We start from the raw sequence: 20,028 nt of genomic DNA on the forward strand, positions 1-20,028 counted from the left end.
ACCTTGAAAACGACTTTCTTGCTAAGAATATAGGATTCTTATCTTTCTATTACCTGACAGTATATGTTAGCAGGTGACCTAACAACAGTGAAGTCTCCATTAGGAGCACGACTATTCCAGACTCCCTGAATGGCCTGATTTCATCACATGGTACACATTTGCAGGGACAAACAAGCAGCAGAGTCACAGTCACACTGGCCAGTTATTTGGAGACTCTCACAACAAGAAAATTTCAGAACACTTGGGGTCATTAACAATACCATAAAAGAATACAACTTAAAAATCATATTTCTTCATTTTGACTGAATGTGGTCACCAGTGGAGCCATCTGTGCTGGAATATATCACCAGGTTTTAACAAGGCGACAGCAAATATCAAGCAGTCGTCAGTAACAGGATGCAATTAGAACAAAAGTTTGGGGAGCGCCAGGCGCCCTTGTGCAATCAAAAGGGAAGGTTTGGTCAATAAAGGTCTCAAAGGCAGTAAAGCTTGAAAGGCGTGGTTCTGCGGGCCGTGTAGACAAAAACACATAAGACAATGTATCTGGAGAATAATTAAACAGGACTTTAGACCAGATCCAACCTCTACGTGTTTAGCTCCCCTCGTATTTGCGTGATCACGAGTGTTTCAAAGATGGGGATGAATTTGAAAGAGCCTTTTCCATCAAGGACCCCCAAATTTGGAGCCTGAGGAGACAAGGCGGTGCAGTCCGTGTCGTCTTTTGAATCACATGGGATGTGCAGTTTCATTCTTTGAAAAACAATAAACAAACTTTCCAGGCATCACATAATCACAACAATTTGAAATACAGCTTTCCTTTTATTGACATTTCAATAACAGAGTACAAAACTGACTGACAGGAGAAGTGATTTCTCCAGAAAATAATTCAGACAATTTCAGAAATTTGACGAGACAACATCTGATTCGAGACGTCGCCACACACTGGCAAAATGAAATGTGCCTGGAGATGGAAGTGACAGTGTCTGCTATGTACAAACCTCACAGCGTGAATTGTATAAAACAATATTTCAACAAATAAATAGCTGAAAGTTGTTGGCTGTACAGTTTATATTACAATTTTATCATTGTACAAAAATACTTGCATAAAAACGGTTTCATTAGGGTCTGAGAGATGCAGCTGCCCATGAGGAAATGGAAGAGGAAACCAGAAGGATGCGTCGTGTTCCAAGTGCACATATGGAATACAGTCAGTGCACTCCATCATGAAGCAGTGTCAAATCTCTGACTCATCGTTTATAAATCCCAGTCCCTCCAGGCTGGAGATGTTGGCCATGGGTGTGAAGTGGTGCTCTCCATTGCCTTTGAAGTCCACAACAGAGTGGTTATTGTTGGCAATACAGGGTCTCCCTGGTTCAGGCCCCAAGAGCTTTATCTCTGAAGTTCTGTTGGGGATGTGCATATACTCGGCAGACGGCCTCTTTACCTCGCTCTCCTTCGAAGGCTTTGCAAGCTTGAGAAATCGCCTTCGACCCCAGAACCAAAATATGACAGCCATCAAGGCCAGGCAGAGGAGCGCCAGCAGGGCCACTGCAACTTCTAAGCGAGCCACTCGGCTGGTTTCGCTCTGGTTCTCGGGAGTCTGAGGGTCCTCTGGATCTGGAGCGGCTGTGTTGGGAGGCTCTGAGGGCTCTGTGGAATTTTTCACCCCAGTGCCAGGAGTGGAGCTGAGGTCCACCCCCGTGTGTAGCTGTAAGCGATAAACTGCAACAGTGCGGTTGTATGTCCTCCCGCCGATCCATTCCACCGAGACACACGAGTACAATCCTGAGTCTGACTTGGAGGCATTCAGGATGAGAAGACCCCAGCTGAAGACGTAGTATTTGTTGCTGGTGTGAAGTGCTTCATCAGAGAATCGCCACAGGACTTTCGCCAAGTTGGAGTGGAGCTGGCAGGTCAGGCGGATGTTGTTCCCTGGAACCAGTGTTACGTCCACAACGGCAACCGGACCTGGAAAGCACGGGGATCAGGCGTTTTGAATCAGTGCCCCCTTTCTACATGTTTCTGTTTCAGTAGCTTTGTGATGGTGGACCACAAAAGTATTTAAAATTAGTGGGTCTAGTACTTACTATGTAATAATTTAGTAACAAGCACAGCAAGGTTTGGGCTGGTGTCAATCTGACCGAGTAATTAGATGTAGATGTAATATCAGCAGAAGCTTAAAAATAACTTCAAATAAAACAAAAATAAAACATTTACTTAATTATGTCAGACTATACCAACTCTTGTTTACTGGCATATATTGTTGCTTTACATCTCTGTTATCTCCAAATTGCACTTGTTCTTTTCTTCACTTCTTCACCGCTATGTGTCGTGCACTGGTGCCATGAGTAAATCTCCCCACTGTGAGGATCAATGAAGAGCATCTCATGCAATGCAATGTAAATCAACTGAAATTTTCATACATCACCTAGGATGTGATCGGCAAGGGAAAGATTCTGAGCAGCCTGAGCAAATAGGTCTGGTCACTCAACATTTTACCTGTATTTGATATTCATACCCACCTAAATTAGGACATTTTGAGAGGTCTCCCTCCTTCAGACTCTGTACTGAGTCAGAGGGGGACGAAGTGTAGACTGAGGAGCACTGTTTCATGGACAAGTCCCAGACACAGTAGGGGTCTCTGGCCAAGATGCAGTCCACACAAGTGTCATAACGGCTGCAGTTGCTGATGGGAATCTGGACGGCACCAAACTTTGATCCAGCGAAAAGTTGGCCCTGGGGATCCAAAAAAAAGATATCAGATTTCACAACATTTTATTCAGAAAAATATATTGTGTCTTAAAAAAAAAAAAAGAATCACCATACCTTGTGAGATAGGAGGCGCAGGACGCTGATGGGCTCAGCTGTTCGAAACACCTGAATCTCCTCTATGATGAACATCTCGCCGACATAGTTGACAGCTTTATGTACATAACCGTTTTCTACGGGAAGACAATAAAAATAGTCCGATAAATCAGTAGATAAGAGACTAACATTTCAATGTTAGCTCAATGTAAGATAAGAATGTGTTTTAAAAAGGGTGGATATAACTTTTCATTTTATAGCTTCATGGACATGGTGGATCCTGATAGAAGTCAGGGTAAAGGGTCCAAAAAAACACCTTAAAGCTTTATAAGCTGTTTCCATTATTTTGTGCAACCCCTGTATGTGACAATAGCAATTTGTCCATTTTCCAGTTTTGCCATTCCTTTAGCGTGTCATCGTTTGCAACAGATATAGACAGTAGATATACTGTATCTGTGGCATCACAATGGGCAGCCCTGGCCATTCAGTAGTCCAACACTGTGGTACGCAGCTGCCTACCCATATTCGGAGACCCACCTATTGTTTTGCCTTTTCTCTCCACTCCTATATTTACTTTCCAATTCCAACATTCAGTTTTAATCATTTCAGTCACACCTCTTCATGTTCCCCACAAGATTTGTTTCACCTAAACAAACATCCAAGTATATTTTAGCACCTCTTGCTCCAAAAAAACTAAACTGATCCCATTTCCCCCCCAAGCCATAACAGCCAGTGTAATGAAAGAGATTTACCAGTGCCAATAAACATGACGGCGTGTTTCTCTCCGTCCAGGGCCTGAACCCTGTCCACAACAATCCGAGTCAGCAAGGCTCCCTGTTTGAGCAGCAGCGGCCCCCCTGTGAGAGGGCGAACAATTTCATCCATAAGGGGACGGTCCCTGATGAACTGGAGGGTTTTGTCGGGAAGGTCCAGCGAGCGGTTCATTCCCATCTTCCGAGCCACATTGTTGATGCACTGAAACACAGAAGAGCCCTTTAGAGAAGAGCTCACAGCACTTATGACTCACAGCATGTGCGCGGACTTACTGCTCCGGGTCTGGGGACCGGGACCTCTCCAGTGTACATCACCCACTTCACATGGGACGTCTCCACAGCAACCGGGGTCTTGAACTTTCCCTCATTGAAGATGTCTCTTGTGGCAGACACGCTGTAAGCACAGACTGCAGAGACCTGTGACAGACTCCTGCAACACAGTTTTTGGAGAATCTGTTATTTTCCCTGCAGTTTCTGCCACATCACAGTTTGTATGAGGCTGTCAGTCCTCACAATTCCCTTAATCAGATTTTAAATGAGGCAATAGAACTAAGACTTGGCTCTTGATTCACATTTCCTCATTCAAAATAAAATATAAAACACATTGAGCTGTTCCTTTATTATCACCACATGACACAGAAGTGCATGTGTTTCAATTTCAACTCATCGAGAGAAACTCAAAAGACAGAGAGAAGGTGTTATGATGACCCATGACTCCTGTCAGGTGTTCTTGCACAAAACTTCCAATTGGACAGTGTCTTGAAAGAAGAAAAAGACAACCTCCCATGATGCAGTTCATAACTGACACACCTTCATCATGCGCATAAAACAAACCTGCTACAAGGTACTTACTGAATATTCATATGTAATGGACAGCAACTTAGTTTGAAAGGCTAATTTAATTTACTGTGGGTGGGTGTCTCATTATTTGCATCATTTTTGCTTTTATATTATTTGGAACATGACAACTGATTAACACTCTTAAAATCTGGATGTGAGGGTAAAATGACCCGTGATTCACATGAGGGGTTTCGAGCAACCCTAACTGACTGGACAGATTGAGTTTGCTGCGAGGATTGAAGACTAGTGAGTTTGCACACTGCCTTCAAATCCTAGTCAGTCTATTTATCTTCTTTTATTATTTTGATGGTAAATGCAGGTGAAGTAAGTGGTCATAATGTTATGGCTTACCGGTGTATGATAAATCGCATTTAGCGGCTTGACTTACGACTGTGGAGTGAAGACGGCGTAGAAGACGCTCTGCCTCCAGTCCTCATGCCTGAGCAGGAAGACGTCCTGGACAATTGGGGGCAGGCTGGGTCCAGGGAGGGAACAATCCAGACGGGCTTTCAGGAACGAGGTCCATTTCCTCTGCAGCGTCCGCTGTCCGCCCATATCCCCCTAAACACAGACACCCTCTGTCATGTTCCGTTCTAGTCACAACAACTCGACATGTCCTGTGACTGCACTTATGTGCTCGCCTCTTCAATTATACCTTGCAGACTCGCGCCACTCGTGACACAGCCACTTTGCTGTAGAAGTCATACTCCATGGCGTTCTCGCTGAAAAACAAGTAGACTTTGTCATCGTCTCCATCTGCGCTAGCTTCACTCTCAGGCACAAAGTCCATGTAGATGAAATTTGGCTCTGAAAACACATGGCAGCAACAGTGAACATCGTGTGGGAATGTCACTCCAACCTCAATAGGAGACTCACCACTGAGCCACGAGCTCTTAAACTCAGTACGAAGGGCCAAGTTTGAGCTGCGCAGGACCACTGGCTCCGACCCCAAGAAGTTGATGGATGTGGCAGAATACAGGTCACTTCCTGTTGGACAGGAAAAAATACAGTTCTAGGAAATTCACGATAAAGAGGTTGATTGACTTATTAATGTCTGCTGGAGGTTCTTCTGCTGCAGTGCAGCTGCAGGGACATGAGTTAACAGCTGACATTTAGTTCTCAGGTCGATCAATCATCAGTTATCGCTCAGCTATCATTGCTGTTGGCAAACTTTGACCTTCCTGCAGTGTTTGTTCCCTCCTCCAAACCTTGGCAGCAAACCCGAGCCAGACACTCACCGACCATGAGGGAGGAGTATCTCTGGAAGGGGTCGAAAGGACACTTCCCCTTTCCCTCCTCCTGCTTTCCCTCCAGTCTCAACTGTCCATTGGTGTATGTCTATCAGAAAACAAACATGGAGGACACAGATGAAAGCACAACTCCAAAGACGAACCGTCATTATGTACTGTCAATATATCACTGCCTGAAACCAATTACCGCAATTTCCGGACTACAGAACGCACTGGAATATTAGCTGTACCCACTAAATTTAAAAAGGAAAATAGAGCTTGTTCATACATAATCTGCGGATGCAGTGGTGCTGTCTGTGTTGTCGAGAGGTCAGTGGTCCACCCGGCTTAAAATTTTTAATCTTTTCAAACCGAGTTTTGAAAACGGGCTTCGAGACTGACTCATGAAACAAACAGTGCAATGTTCTGAACTTGAATCATGAACTCCTCACATCTTTTATTCACATTAAAGCCCTCAAATAAGTCCTCAAAAAATCTTGTAGAAATCCATATATTAGCCGCGCAGCAGGGTTGTGAGAAAAAAGTAGCGACTTAAAGTCGCTATAGCGTTTTGGGAAAACACCAACTTGTGGGGCCCTTTTTTCTGACCCCACGAGGTTAAGCCTCAATTTGAGGATGAAGACTTTCAAATAAACTCAAGTTTTGTTCAGTGTCCTGGTTAAGGTTAGCCATGTGTTTTGGATGGTTAGGTGTAGGGTGAGAGGCTGGGGAAAGGGTTATGGCAATCACAATGTCTGCACAGGAATAGAAAAACGTGTGTGTCTGCATGTGTGTGTTTAAGCATATCGATCCTACTGAGGTCCAACATTGGGAAAAACTTTTGAGGCCCTTTGGCCAGACTGCATACAGTTAAGCCTCAATTTGAGGATGAGGACTTCAAAATAACTTGGTCATTATGATTGGGCTTAAGTTTGGTTCAGAGTCCTGCTTAAGTTTACCCATTTGTTTGGATGGTTAGGTTTAAGGCTGGGGAAAGCATTATGAGAAACCACCTAAAGTCCTAACAAGGATAGAAATACAAACTACATACGACACTAATACTGACACAAAGGTAGGCAAATACTTTAGGAAAGGATTTAGGAAAATATGTCAGTTTCATTTGCTGAGTGTTGGAGACTCTTGGGCACCTGTGTCGCTACAGTGTGTGTTTTTTTCAGTCTAATATTTAGTAACATCATAGTCTAAAAATGTATTTGTCAGTGGTTTCGCATTCCTTGGAGTCTGATCTACTGTAAGTAAAGACTGGCAGATATCAGAGAGTAAATGATAGCACAGCTGAGCTCCTGTGATGACTTTATCCTGTTTCAAAACATTCACTTGTTAGAAGAATTCGACAAAGAAATGGAAGACGTGGATGAATGGCAAAAGCCAGAGAAGTTTACTTGAAGCTACCCTTACCATGTAGTCACAGATGGGGCTGAACGCATTTGTTCCGCAGACAAACATAGTAGTATCATTCACTTTGTGGAGGGTTCGAATATAGTTTCGGCATTCCACCTGCAACAGGATCCACAGAGAGAACGTCAGGGTCAGAGCTTTGTTAGTTCAGCCGCAAAAACACAAACATGCACGCACACGCGCACGCGAGGTCAAGGCTGGACACTGTTTTTTCTTGTACCTTTACTGGGACAATAAGCTTTGCGCAAAGCACACCAGAGTAAACAAGACACCACTCCGCAGTTAGAAGATTAATCATTCATGGGAGTAAGATACCACTTCATGGATGTGTTTGGACAAACATTCCACAAACCTCAGCATGCTTTCCTTTGTACTTGCACTCCCTCTGCTTCTCATCTGTGACTCTCCAGTACACCTGCATCAACACAAGCACAGTGTCATGTTAAAGCACGTTGGGGAAAAGTCACAAAGCATATAAAACAACTCGTCCAGCTTCTCAGACAGAAAACCAGTCAGTGCACTCGTGCTGGTTGAGACAAGGCGCCTCTTACCTGTTACATCACATGCACAAACACACACATCCTGCTACTACACAACTTTAGTGCTGTATGAGGCACTAAACTTGGAAAAGGAAAAGTCTGACATAACATAAGAACTTAAACGCGTATATATATATATATATATATATATATATATATATATATATATATATATATATGCGCTTTTGATTGTAGTGGTGTAAATAGGAATTATATCTATATATATACATCCAAGTTTCCACGAGAGACAGCAAGACGCTGGTGTGCAACCTGACTTTTGGCAACATTTTCTGCTACAGCTGTATGCTGTGTTCTGTGCTTATGCTTCTCTTTTAAAAACGTAAACTGTTTTGATAGTGGACTAGTCACCGACTAGTCAGGATGTGACAAACAATATATATATATTATAAAAGTCTGGAAAAGTCTGACATAACATAAGAACTTAAACGCATATATATATTCAGACTTTTCCAGACTTTTATTATATATATATATATATATATATATATATATATATATATATATATATATATATATATATATATATATATATATATATATATATATATATATATATATATATATATATGCGTTTAAGTTCTTATGTTATGTCAGACTTTTCCAGACTTTTATAATATATATATATTGTTTGTCACATCCTGACTAGTCGGTGACTAGTCCACTATCAAAACAGTTTACGTTTTTAAAAGAGAAGCATAAGCACAGAACACAGCATACAGCTGTAGCAGAAAATACAAAAGACATCTGAAAGTACACCATGTTACCTCTGACTTTTTGACAGAGATGTTGTTGATGTCCAGAGCGTAGATAACGCCCCTGGCCCCCAAAAGCAGCACGCCAATGTCGTCCCTCATCAGCATCGTGGAGTAGTTATAGATTCCTTCTTCTCTGAACTGCTTTAGATCATCTGAAACACAACCAACCTCATTATCACTGTGCTGCGGTTGAAAGGTTGCATACAGAGAAATAAACCACATGCTTATCAAGCAGCTGGTGCTGGACTTGGAAAGAAACAAAAGTTGCCCCTCTCTTTGCAAATGTGGCTGGTTTATGCGTAGACAAGTAAATCATTGATTTTGCCATTAATAAATGATATTTTCTCGGCGAAACTGGAAAACAACATCTGTAAAAACAGAGGAGGGGGAGGGTCTTACTCTGGTAGGGGACGGTCTTGCGTGGGATACAGTAGCGAGAGTCGAGTTCACCCAATGCAAAATGGAGCACCGATCCACAGACGATGCTCAGGGCCCAGAGTAAAGACATGGTCAGAGTCCACCACTCCTCGGACCAGGTACTCTGCCGGAGCACCGGTCACAGACAGGGCATGGTTCAAGGTCTTGATCCAGGAGACTGCTGATAAAATGCGGTGCTACACCTGTGGCGCTCGGCCTCACGCCATCGCTTCCTCTTCTGATGCTTGTAAATGAACAAAGATGATCCTGTGTCTGTACATGGAAGCTGGTCCTCGGTTCAGAGTCTAAAAGTGCGTCCTATGTGGGTGTTAGCCTCCAGCGCTGTGCTAATGAGCCACTGGGGTCTTCTCTGGGTGGAGGAGCAGAATCCATACTGCTCAGTGCAAAAGACGCTCACTGCAACCCAGCTTCATACTGCTGCGATGCTGGAAAGAAATGAATGAGGAGAAATTAGGGAGCTCAGTCTGCTGGCTTTCTTGCGGCACATAAAAAGACAATGCATCAAAACGCCCAGCGAGGAAAATGAAAATGATTTGCTTTCTATTTATCATTTCTTTGATCATTTATGAATTGCGCAAGGAGGGTTCACATGATTCTCCGGGGATCCACAACCACCAGCAAACACTGCAACTTCAAGGGACAATAAGGCAAATTAACATCTGACGTTCATTAAACCGAGCGATCCTCCAGAGGAAAACAGGTCAAAATCAAAGGAGCCGAGATCAGGATATTTCCATAATGCTAATGATATGAAATGCTATCCTCGGTTCAACGTCAGTGGCTTTCAGGTTCTCAGGAGTTTGGTGACACATTCACACATGCAGCAGCGCTGATAACCTCTGTGACCTTGTGGAACTGTTTCCTGGAGACTTCAGCTGACGCCCTTCTGAGCCACAGAGACCTGTTTGTTCAGTTGGAGCGAGAATATGAAATACAGGTAAGGTTCTGATGATCCAAAGGTCTAATGTAGATACATGGAATTCATACTGCGACTTTAACATTAACTGTGAGACGACCACCAGCCTGCTCAGCCCTACCCACACTAGCTCAGGCTCAGATCAATTTGCAGAAAAACTAAATAATAACATTTTAGGAGTGAACGTTTGTCATTGTACATCGAGAAGTTCAAAGTTTAGGCATATTTTCTCAGTTAGCTACATGTTAGCAGCATTTTGTTTTGTCTTTTTTTACATTTAAATAGTCATTTAACTGTCAAAACAATGTATTATGTTGAATGACACATATTGAAAATGTATCCACACGCACACTGTTTGCTAGCTTTTGTGCAAACGCATGACTTGCTCCAGGTCCACAGATGAATAGAAAGTGGAGGGTGAAGTCCTTTCTTCTTGGCCTCCAGTCAACATAACACCCATGTGTTCAATAAGATTTCTAATGTGAAATGGCACTAAAAAAAATGTTGCGACCCTCTCAGATTTGTATTAGGGCAGGTCTGGTCTACACTACCAGTCTACTAAGCATTGTGGCCACCTAATATACATCAAATCCATTCATCTCAGTGACAAATGGTGTCAGAGGTGGGATGGACACAAGTAATGAGGATTTTCAAAGGACACAGGATTTATTGGGCTCTTTTGAAAGGAAACCTTGAGACAGTGATGCAGGGGAGGAGAAGCATGGATGAAGAAAAGTGACCAGGGTTTGAGGCCAGTTTGGGAGTCATTTTTCACAGTTGGACATGGTTCACTTTCCTACATGCCTCTGCCTGGTTCCATCATACTGAGCAGAGTGGTGCGTCACCAATGACCAGCTCTGCGGGAGACTACAGATGCCCTTTATCTTTCAAACCAAAGGAAGCGGATGATAATAACAGACAGTTACTGCACAATGATTGGATCAAATCCAGGTGATGAGTAAAGGCACAAACTGAACTGTCACTGAACTGATGGACGGGAGACTAACATGTAATTAAGGGTGATACAAATGTGTAATTATGAGTCATTCGCAGATGATGTCAGATCAGGTTGAGGCAATTGTCTGTATCCCTCCTGTTGTATAGAAAGAGTGAATAGGTCTTTTTAGTGGCACATGGTTCCAATCCCCCTCTGATTGATGCTGTTTTGAGTGGTCTGCTTTGGCCGTAGATTTACATTGAGGGAAAGCGACAGAAAGATTGACAGCAAACTAGTTCAATTCATCTTCAAATATCAACAGGGAGTGAGTCTACTGAGACTTTTCATCCTCATTGTTGTCCACTTCCATTGCCTTATAGCTCCCAACAGACTAAGACGTATCCAAAACACATTTGTATTTGTTTGAAATTGAATGATAAGATGATATGAACAACAAGCACTTTGAGGGAGATTTTAGCAGCAGGCCTTTCAATGTTTTCTTCTTCCCATACCAATGTTGGAGTCCCAGGTGGGGTGTCTTCGGTCTCGCAGCACATTGCAGTATGACCAAATTGATATGCCAGTCGTGCTCATTCGCAAGGCTCTCCCTTTACTTTCTTCAAAAGCCGTCCCTTTGATTTCAAGTGTCACAATAAGAAAGCTGTGATTTCCATTAACTGTCCAGGCCTTCTTCTCTATGAGACACATAATTTGTTCTTGCCCACTGACTTCAGGCCACTTTTTACACCACGGCTGTCAAAAACAGAGCTGTGAGCACGACAAGGAAAGCTGACGTGAAATGAAATTCTGCTCCAACTTCCCCACTCTCTCTTCCTCCTCGGCGCTCTCTTCCTGTCCTCCTGGCTGATAAGACCCTGCTTCCTCTCGGCTCAGCAGGGCCCGAGCTGTATAGGGGCTCAGTTCAGGTTTGGGCATGCATACAGATCACGTTAATTCACTGCTGTACTGCCCAGGGATTCATGCTGAATTGAGACTTTCCGCTTCTTTTGCAAGTTCCTATAAGTTTTGACTAAGTGAGCTGTGCGGGCTCATTCAATATTCATCAAGGTTTTCTCAGAATAACAAAAAAAAATACATGAGAGAGAACTTCAGGATGAAATCTCACCGTTATCTTAAGGGCTCGCACCTAGATGAAAAAGGCGGCTTCACAGCTATCATTTAGATTTCAAAACAGAGCAGCGGAAGGATTCAAAGCCAGGCGCAGAGACCCCAGCTGTTGACAGATGCCAAAATGACAACATCCAAGTTTCCACGAGAGACAGCAAGACGCTGGTGTGCAACCTGACTTTTGGCAACATCTACCCACTCTGTTGTTAGACGACTCAGCAAGACGAGTCGCTGCATGTGTGGGACTGCTCATCTGTTGTCAAAGCTGCGACATCTTGCATACGTTTCCCCTCAGGCAGCAGAGGCGAGGAGGATGGGGGTGGAGTGCTACAGCTGAATGGAATGACATGCAGGTTGTTTTTCAAACTCTTTGACAGATTCTTCCAGACAGTGCGGAAAGAATGGAACTACTACAATAATAGAAAAGCATACCATGCACGGTTTTACTTTGTTTACTTTTGCAGGATCTTGGTAACGCCGATGGGTGTGTGTCGGGCCTCGAAGACTTTTTTCCATTTCTGAGCTCACAATTCACAGAAGTGAAAGAAGTGTTTTCAGATGCTGCAGTTGCTGTTTCATTACTTGGAATCCACATGTATTCAAACTCAAAGTGGCAAATGGCACAACAGCACAGTAAACCTGATCAAGCCATGAAGCACTATGTTGCTGTGAGTGGTAAAGTAGTAGCAGTCATGTCACGGTGATATCACTAGTCCACTTACAAGTTGTTTTCATTGCGGCAGTACTGTAGCTAATCTAGTTCAATGTACCTAGTCGCTTTCGTAGATTAATTTTACTGTCTCAGTTAGAAAAAAATGGAAGGAAAAATGGAATTGCAGTAGCAGAATTTGTGATGTGGAAGTAACTCTATTTGCTATTTTTTGCAGAGACAGTATGCAATAGCAATATTGTTTTAGTATTTTGTCACCGATCAAAGTTATTTTACTGGAATAAAAAGTTATTCGTTGCAGAAATAAAGCTGGTAATGGTACTGGTAGTCATTAACATAATTGTCTGCATGTTGTTTTAGATTGATTAGATGTAATTAAAGTAGTATCAATAGCAAAAGTGTCCAGAGAAAATATTGCAATTGTATATACTGATGCTATAGTTATTTAACCAGACAGTTATTGCTGTTGTAGTACAATTCTGAATGAAAGTACTAGAGTGTAGTGCAGAATGCGTCGTGATGTGGGAGATGAGGTACTGTAGTGTTGAATGACAAAAATCTATCAACATAAATAACAGCAACAATAATATGAAGAATGTTACAACAACTTGTACTGAGGATTTCAGCTCACACGACGACAACGCTCTGAACACATTGAACTGACAAGTTCTTTCTGTGTAGTTGGTTATTTAAAAGATGGAATTTCAAAGGCTGGAAATGAAGAGATCTGCACAAAAACAAGACAGAAAAGAGGATGAGCAAAATGCTTTGAAATGAATCTGTATGTCAGCCGCCTTTGATTTTCTTCAAAATGTTTCCGAGATAGTGACGAGCGTACCCAGAAAAACTGGAAACCTTGTGTATTCCATCCACTCTGTACTTTAAGCTGTAAAAAAATCTCATGTCACATCTGAAACATGCAAAAAAAAGGAAGAAGAAAATTGTCTTATAGCATGTTTTCGCTCACATAAATCAGATCTTTCAAAAGCCAATTCAAGAATATGACACCAACTCGTGTTCAAAGGAACTTATTTTGTCACAACCTTTTTATAAAATCCATCACGAATGAATACATTCCTTTTCGTCTCTGAATCCTGTCCAAAGACGCCAAACTGTTCCAACTGCCAAAAGTTCCATACTACACTACAAGTTGCGCTTTTACTCCCAGCTAAACTTCACTTTGATACTGTATATGTTAACACTGTTTTCTTGTTGTGGCTGTTTTGCCTCAACAGTATTAGAGTGTTAGACACCTCTGCCCGAAGAGACCTCAAGCAGCAGGCGCACAATCATGCAATTTTAGGTTTCCTGAGGTCATCAAAGACAAGTCATAAACACACAGATACACTGCTGAAACATTCAGTTGTCCTCTGTTTATCAGGGATCAACACTGTTTCTAGTGCAGCAGGCCAAACCAGCTCCAGGAACGGTCCTGAACAACTGACTGGTTCGACACTACTTGGTATTCTGCTTCCGTATGCTGCTCATCATACACACATTAAAGAATAATCGGTACAACAGCGTGGGTTTGCACGGGATGGTTCCTCCCAGCGACTGCAGACCCAGACATAACAGGTGCACAGCTTTAATAATACCAAAAGCAGAACTGATAGCTTTCATAAAGAAAAGATCAATAGCAGGCTCTTTCCTGCGGTTTTGGAGTGTTTACTTGTCAAGCAGCAAACGGATGAGTGGGTTGCACTTGAACTTGTAATGTTGGAGAAGCCCTACAGCCGTATCTCCAGACACAATTGAAGCGGTATTTATAGCCTGTTTTGAAGCCTCCACCTTATCAACAGGCACAAAGTCTTCCAACTCATGCTCCAAACACCGACGAGAGCATCTGAGCAGGCACACACACGCACACACCGCTGTTGTCGTCACATGAGTCAGAAGAGATTTAGATCGGTGAGGACGCATGAAGCGTCAAACAGCTGGAGGGAACCACCACTTCACACTTGTGTGACTGCAGGAAGGGCGAGGTCTTCTGCCTCACCGCCTGTAACTGAATAACCTGGGACCTGGGGAACTAGTCTGCGGCTACACTTGTGTTGAGTCAGTGTCTCTCCCCTGGTTGTTATCATGCCAGGTCGTGAGTAGCGACTTTGTTCCATTACAGCGACCTAAACAGGAAGCTGTGTGTGGGAGGCGCCACACCTTTGACGCACCTTGGGTCACAGACTGTTGAGAAATAGTGGAAAACACACACACACATTTTGGAAGACCTTGACTGCTAAAATAGTGGAGGATCTCAAAGAATAATATTAGGTGACTTGAGCTATCAGTTCTGTTCAGTCATATGAATGAAACTAAGAGAAAAAGAGACAAAAAAATAGTAATATGACAAACAAGTAAAAAATAGTAATATGACAAACAAGTACACTCGACCAGTCTACGCAAATAATTACGGTCGAATGACTTCTAATGACCATAGTCGAGGTCCTTTATTAATTAAAAAAAAATAATAATAATTACAAATATTAATATTCACTTTTCAAAACAATATCTTAGCATGATTACCAAGTAAAATCAGTGTTACAAAAGAAAGTAGACATTAGCTTAAAAGCTTTTCTTAATATATTCAACCCACTTATGTATTAAAAAAAAAAAAAACTACCCAGTCAGCAGTTTCTTTAATTTGCAGTCTATGCCAGCTTTTTCTCATGACTGAAAGTAGAGAATAAATATCTTCATCAGCAGTATCTTCAAAGGAATCGTGCATTTTTAACAAAAGAACTTTCCAATAACAATGACGTATGGCGTTTATTACTCATCATCAGATTAAAGCGCTGACTCATGATTTGCCATCAATATGAATGAACGCTCAAACATGTCGCTGCTGGAGCTGAGGCACAAAAGGAAAGCGATTGACACGACACGTCTGCACCTGTGTGGTGTGACAAGTTCATGGACAGATTCACACAACTGATGAAACTTCATCACGGAACTGAGCAGACATATGACTCTCAGAATTGTTGACGCATGGGGATTTTTTTCCTTTTTCTTTTTAATAGGTTGACTCAAAAGTCAGTGAAAGTGATGCATCCGTTTTTTTATTATAATACTGACAGATTGTTTTGTACCTTTCAAACAACCTACTCTTGAGACAAAGACTACAAGTTATCAGTTGGACTGTACATGTGTTCAAGTAAACTCAAGTAATTTTGACGACTTTTCACTGTTCAGTTATCAATATTATTGCAACACAGCATGCTATTGCACAATTCATAAGCCAGCTGCAACTTGAATCTGAAGGTTCCTCTCTGCTCTTAATATATTGTCCAATACATTAAGTCACTGTGGAATGACTTCGAGACATCTGAGGGAATTGGAGGACCAATTCATGACATTTTATGGATGGACCTTCTTTTATTGTTGACCATTAAAATAATGTAATAATAATAAAACAATTTTCAAAACAATTTAGTTGCTCATAGTCTGATGTTCTTTTAAATAATTAACAAAGGTACCTGTAATAGTCATTATGTCAAACAAACAACAATTAATGTTAAATGTAAATATCTGTAATTACTAGAAACCGATAGTACTCAGTTTTTATTTTAATAAGCAGCCTTGTTAGCTGCTTTAATTTTATGACTATTTGTAATGACTGTTTTAAAAAAATTGCACTTAGGAGTCCAAGCATATCTGGACAAACCCACGAGCAAATGGCAAGACAAACACCAACCAGACGCCATGTTGACTGACCTCAGGCTCTGTGCACTATGCAGCACCTGATCAAAGAGACATGCCATTTCAATAAAAACGCATCAAAAAACAAGTCATACGAACGCCTGCAAGATGCAAACAACTAATGGAAATCACATTGTGTTGTGGCAGAGTTTTAAAGCGCGATGATGTTGGTTCCAGTCTGGTATTACCCTGTAATAGGATGGTTTTTTTTTTTAATCAGGTCTGCTAGAATTCTATTTAGGGTCATGATGAGTAAGGGATGAGTAAACCATATCCGATATTAAAAGGCACTCGAGTTGCTTCCCGTCTAAAAAGCTGTGAAGTGTTGCACACACTCTTGAATGTGGTGTCAGTGACTCCACTCCCCTTCACTCCTCTGGGTTACAGTGTGACGTCTAAAATTGGGCAAGTGCACTGACAGCTCGGAGTAAAAGCTCAGCAGGATACATATCAAGTGCTGAGAGTCTCGACTGGAACTTTAAATAACATGTTCACACTGACAGCAGCACCACTCTCACAGAACCGTCCCGCAGGAAACACTTATTTTTGCAAACGTTTTCCGTCATGAGTGTGTTGTCTTTACTCAGGGGAACCCAAATGTGTTTTTGTTTATCGCGGTCGCTCTTAAACAAGTGAGACAAGTGTTGTCCCGCACACGCACTCGCACTCTCGAACACCGGCTCTGCTATTATTAGATGAGGATTTCCCATAATCTCAGATAAGACTGACAATTCAAAGTGACTGTCTGCGCGCTCCTCCGCTTCCAGAGACCAAAAGAAACAAACAAACAAAAAAACAGAGCGCACGCGAAACCGCGTCGCGCGTTCCAGACTCACCTGGAGTTCTGCTTCTGCCACACTCGCTTCGGTTCGTCCAGACACGGTGGTGGGTCAGGTACAGTCCTAAGGTCGGGTCGCGTCCCACCTGTGTTCAGGTTGACTCCTCGTTTCAGACCAGCAGATAATCTGGGCGAAAAGGCAGCGCCAGGTCACGTGACTCTTCAAACGCGCTGGTTGAATTTCAGCCAATCAGCTTCCACCTGCACAACCACGCTTGTCTGCCGCACACTACTGTTAGAGAGCACGCAACTACACACGAGCGCAAGTGATCATTTATTCAACAGTGAAGAAAGAAGGAGTGAAAAAGTGAGGCCATACAACCGTTTATACCATTAAACATTACAGCATTACCCAACACACATCATTCAAACACTTTCAGTACAAGAACAGTATTAATTATTAATTATTAAAAATGATCATTTTGGTCACGTGGTGAAATAGTAGCTGGAATCTGTAATAATCACCCTAAATATATTCATTAATATCCAGGGAAAAAAAAAACGTGATTGACAGTCACTGTCTACGATGGCCTCCAGCAGGTGGCCTGGATGCGTTTGGACTTGGGGACCTGAGGTTTTGTGAGGAAGAGGCAGTCTTCAAGTTGCTGGTGTCAGATGAGCCCCGTTCTGGTTGTCGGGGAGGTTGCAGAGATTTCTTCATGGTTACAGGATGTGCGTTTGCGTAGATGGGACATTGTCGCTCTGAAAGCAAGAGCAAAAATCTGATAATATACTGCCCCCATCTGGTTCAAATAAAACACTCCAATCTTCGCATCATGGAGCTGACATTTTGCTAGATTGATGGGCTGCAGGTAAAATCCGAGGAGTAGATTTGATTAGATTAGGGAGATTATAATTCAATTTGTCACACTGAAGACATTCAACACGAAAACCAAACATACTGTATAAGAAGTGCATAAAATGATTCTTATACATGAATCAGCCACATATTGCACAAATAAGGACTTAGTATTTCAATAAATATTTAGAATAAACAAATATTGTGACAAAGAAAAAGAATAACATTATTATTAATAATTATAAATAGACTTAAGGATCCTATTAAAGTATAAGTGCAGAGACTGAAAAAAATGAGTCCAGTCAGACATTGTGCTTCCTGACAGCAGTGGGCAGGAACCTCAACAGCGAACACGCTCCCTTATGCAGCGTGGGTTGATCAGTCTGCACAGACGGTGTTATCCATTGCTGTACAAATGGTGGTGCACCCCTGCACTGACACATTTTCCACCTATTTGACTGAAAACCTATAAATGTGTCGGGTAAGTGAAGATGACGCGAAACCATTGTTCAAGTGTTGAAAACCCACAGCGACTATCTGCCTTGCACTTTGGTTTCACGATGAAGTGAGAACCCACAGAAGCCACGTGTTATCTGAGTTTGCGCCTCATGACCAAGAGATGAGCATTCAATGTAATGAGTTCTGAAAATCTAGCTAATTCACAGAGTAGTGGTGGAATAATAAAAACACTTTAAACCAAACCGCACAAATTCATGACAGAAAACTCAAGTCTAACTCCTGCACTCAAGTCGGAGTAGAGAACAAGAAAGTTACCTCTGCGTCTTTGTTTTATTCTTCCGAAAACCAAGAATGTGATGAACAGAAGTTTCACAGAGAGACATGCTCCCATTGGAATAACAATAACCCAAATCCAGTCCTCTGTGGAGGGCTCATCAGTGGGACTAACTGGAAAGAAAGCAAAAAATAAACTTGACACACCACTGAAAACATTTCATTATGAATTGAGAAACATGTTTTCAGAATGAGAATTGAGCGCCGCTGTTCTGTTTAGTCAACAAGACACACACCTGTTGTGGGTATTGTTGTGCTATCCATAGAGGTCTGAGCTGTTATAGAGGAAATAATTTAGCTTTAAGAGAAGCAGAGCAGAAATATGTGAAGCAGATTAGTTCACTGCCATCGAACTCACCTACGATTAGATGAATTCCACTGCTGTTTTGTGATGCAATTGTTGGAATCTCACGTGTGACCTTACAAAAGTAGACGCCGCTGTCCTTTTCAGTAACGTCTGTGAGGTGAGCCCTACATGTCGACTTGTCAACCGTCACGTTGTATTTAGATACATTTTCAGACACACCATTTGACATCCTTACAATGGAAACAGCCAAACAGCGAGAACAGTTCACATCAAACTCCAAAGTCACGGAAGAACCAGCTTTAACAGTCTTTGTTTGTTGTTTGTTTGTTTCCGCTATAGATTGGGCAGATGTGACCATGGTCACTGCAAAAGATAAACAAGCACTATAAAAGTTGAAGTACTATAAGTATACAATAGTTTGCAAGTTTGTCATGCATCTTACCTGTGAGTAACAGCTGCACACACACTCTCAAAGACATCTTGAGAAAGACATCCTGTCACATGCATCCTCCTGCACTGAGCAGAAAGCATGTGTGGGTGGTGGGAGGGGACTCGCCTCCATGATGCGCTAGATACTGCATCAGAAGCCATATTCATTGAACAAATCTGACATTCTGAATGCTACACTGCATTTATATAGGGTCGAGTGGAATCAATTGATGACAGGAAATGTGTGTAAACCAAAGAGGAGAAACTAGAGACTTGTTACCATGTGGGTTGTGGTGTGACTACACTTAATCCCTGAAGTAGAACAGCTGATATTCAGCTCAACAGAGAGATTTGTATTAAGATATACAGAAATATATTGAATATTTTTACAATGGAGGCCTCACAAAAAAACCCCACAAAACTGATGAAACAATTATTTAGAGGTCTCTTTCAAAGTAAATTCAATGAAACTAAGATTCTTGTACTTTAGATGATGGCTCGCTTTTTGGATTCCTAAATATAAAAAGATGCATTGAGTGCATTGAGTCACTTTAAAAAGGTCGTTTGGTGCTTCTTGTTGAATCAGCAGCGCCTGCCACCCAGCAACGGTTAAGCTGGCGAGGTTGGGTGGACGTTTGGTTTGATATTGGTTTGAAACTATTTTACTTTAAAGCTAGATTTATTGTTATTAAAAGCCATC

At 42.0% G+C, this 20,028-nt stretch overlaps 2 protein-coding genes across 3 annotated transcripts; both read right to left on the minus strand.

Moving 5' to 3' along the window:
- Positions 1 to 590: 590 nt before the first annotated feature.
- On the minus strand, positions 591 to 17,129 carry si:ch211-129c21.1 (uncharacterized protein LOC563087 homolog). Of its 2 annotated transcripts, XM_053852291.1 has the most exons (14): positions 17,000 to 17,129; positions 8,781 to 9,244; positions 8,391 to 8,533; positions 7,419 to 7,481; positions 7,067 to 7,165; positions 5,657 to 5,756; positions 5,295 to 5,405; positions 5,074 to 5,225; positions 4,807 to 4,979; positions 3,852 to 4,008; positions 3,558 to 3,780; positions 2,827 to 2,942; positions 2,523 to 2,736; positions 593 to 1,968 (listed from the first exon to the last, which is right to left on the minus strand). In XM_053852291.1, exons 2-14 carry the CDS (start codon positions 8,887 to 8,889, stop codon positions 1,235 to 1,237), a joined length of 2,394 nt encoding a protein of 797 aa, XP_053708266.1. In that variant the 5' UTR covers positions 8,890 to 9,244; positions 17,000 to 17,129; the 3' UTR covers positions 593 to 1,234. The 2 variants fall into 2 exon arrangements, with proteins under 2 accessions (XP_053708276.1, XP_053708266.1); XM_053852301.1 differs by lacking the exon at positions 8,781 to 9,244 and having other exon boundaries at positions 591 to 1,968; positions 17,000 to 17,110.
- Positions 17,130 to 17,273: 144 nt separating this feature from the next.
- Positions 17,274 to 19,378, minus strand: LOC128756010 (uncharacterized). Its single transcript, XM_053860168.1, has 5 exons — positions 19,342 to 19,378; positions 18,951 to 19,262; positions 18,829 to 18,867; positions 18,575 to 18,706; positions 17,274 to 17,703 (listed from the first exon to the last, which is right to left on the minus strand). The coding sequence occupies exons 1-5, from the start codon at positions 19,376 to 19,378 to the stop codon at positions 17,516 to 17,518; spliced, it is 708 nt and encodes a 235-aa protein (XP_053716143.1). The 3' UTR covers positions 17,274 to 17,515.
- Between the last annotated feature and the right edge of the window lie 650 nt (positions 19,379 to 20,028).

The sequence above is a fragment of the Synchiropus splendidus genome, chromosome 1 (assembly GCF_027744825.2).
Source record: "Synchiropus splendidus isolate RoL2022-P1 chromosome 1, RoL_Sspl_1.0, whole genome shotgun sequence".
Lineage (NCBI taxonomy): Eukaryota > Metazoa > Chordata > Actinopteri > Syngnathiformes > Callionymidae > Synchiropus > Synchiropus splendidus.

Coding starts and splice junctions, on each gene's coding strand:
- si:ch211-129c21.1 (XM_053852291.1), bottom strand. CDS start 8,889: ATGTCTTTACTCTGGGCCCTGAGCATCGTCTGTGGATCGGTGCTCCAT. Junction 4,009..4,806: donor GCCGTCTTCACTCCACAGTC/GTAAGTCAAGCC, acceptor ACTGTGTTGCAG/GAGTCTGTCACAGGTCTCTG. Junction 3,781..3,851: donor CGGTCCCCAGACCCGGAGCA/GTAAGTCCGCGC, acceptor TCTGTGTTTCAG/TGCATCAACAATGTGGCTCG.
- LOC128756010 (XM_053860168.1), bottom strand. CDS start 19,378: ATGTCTTTGAGAGTGTGTGTGCAGCTGTTACTCACAG. Junction 19,263..19,341: donor TGTGCAGCTGTTACTCACAG/GTAAGATGCATG, acceptor TATCTTTTGCAG/TGACCATGGTCACATCTGCC. Junction 17,704..18,574: donor AATAAAACAAAGACGCAGAG/GTAACTTTCTTG, acceptor TCTTGCTTTCAG/AGCGACAATGTCCCATCTAC.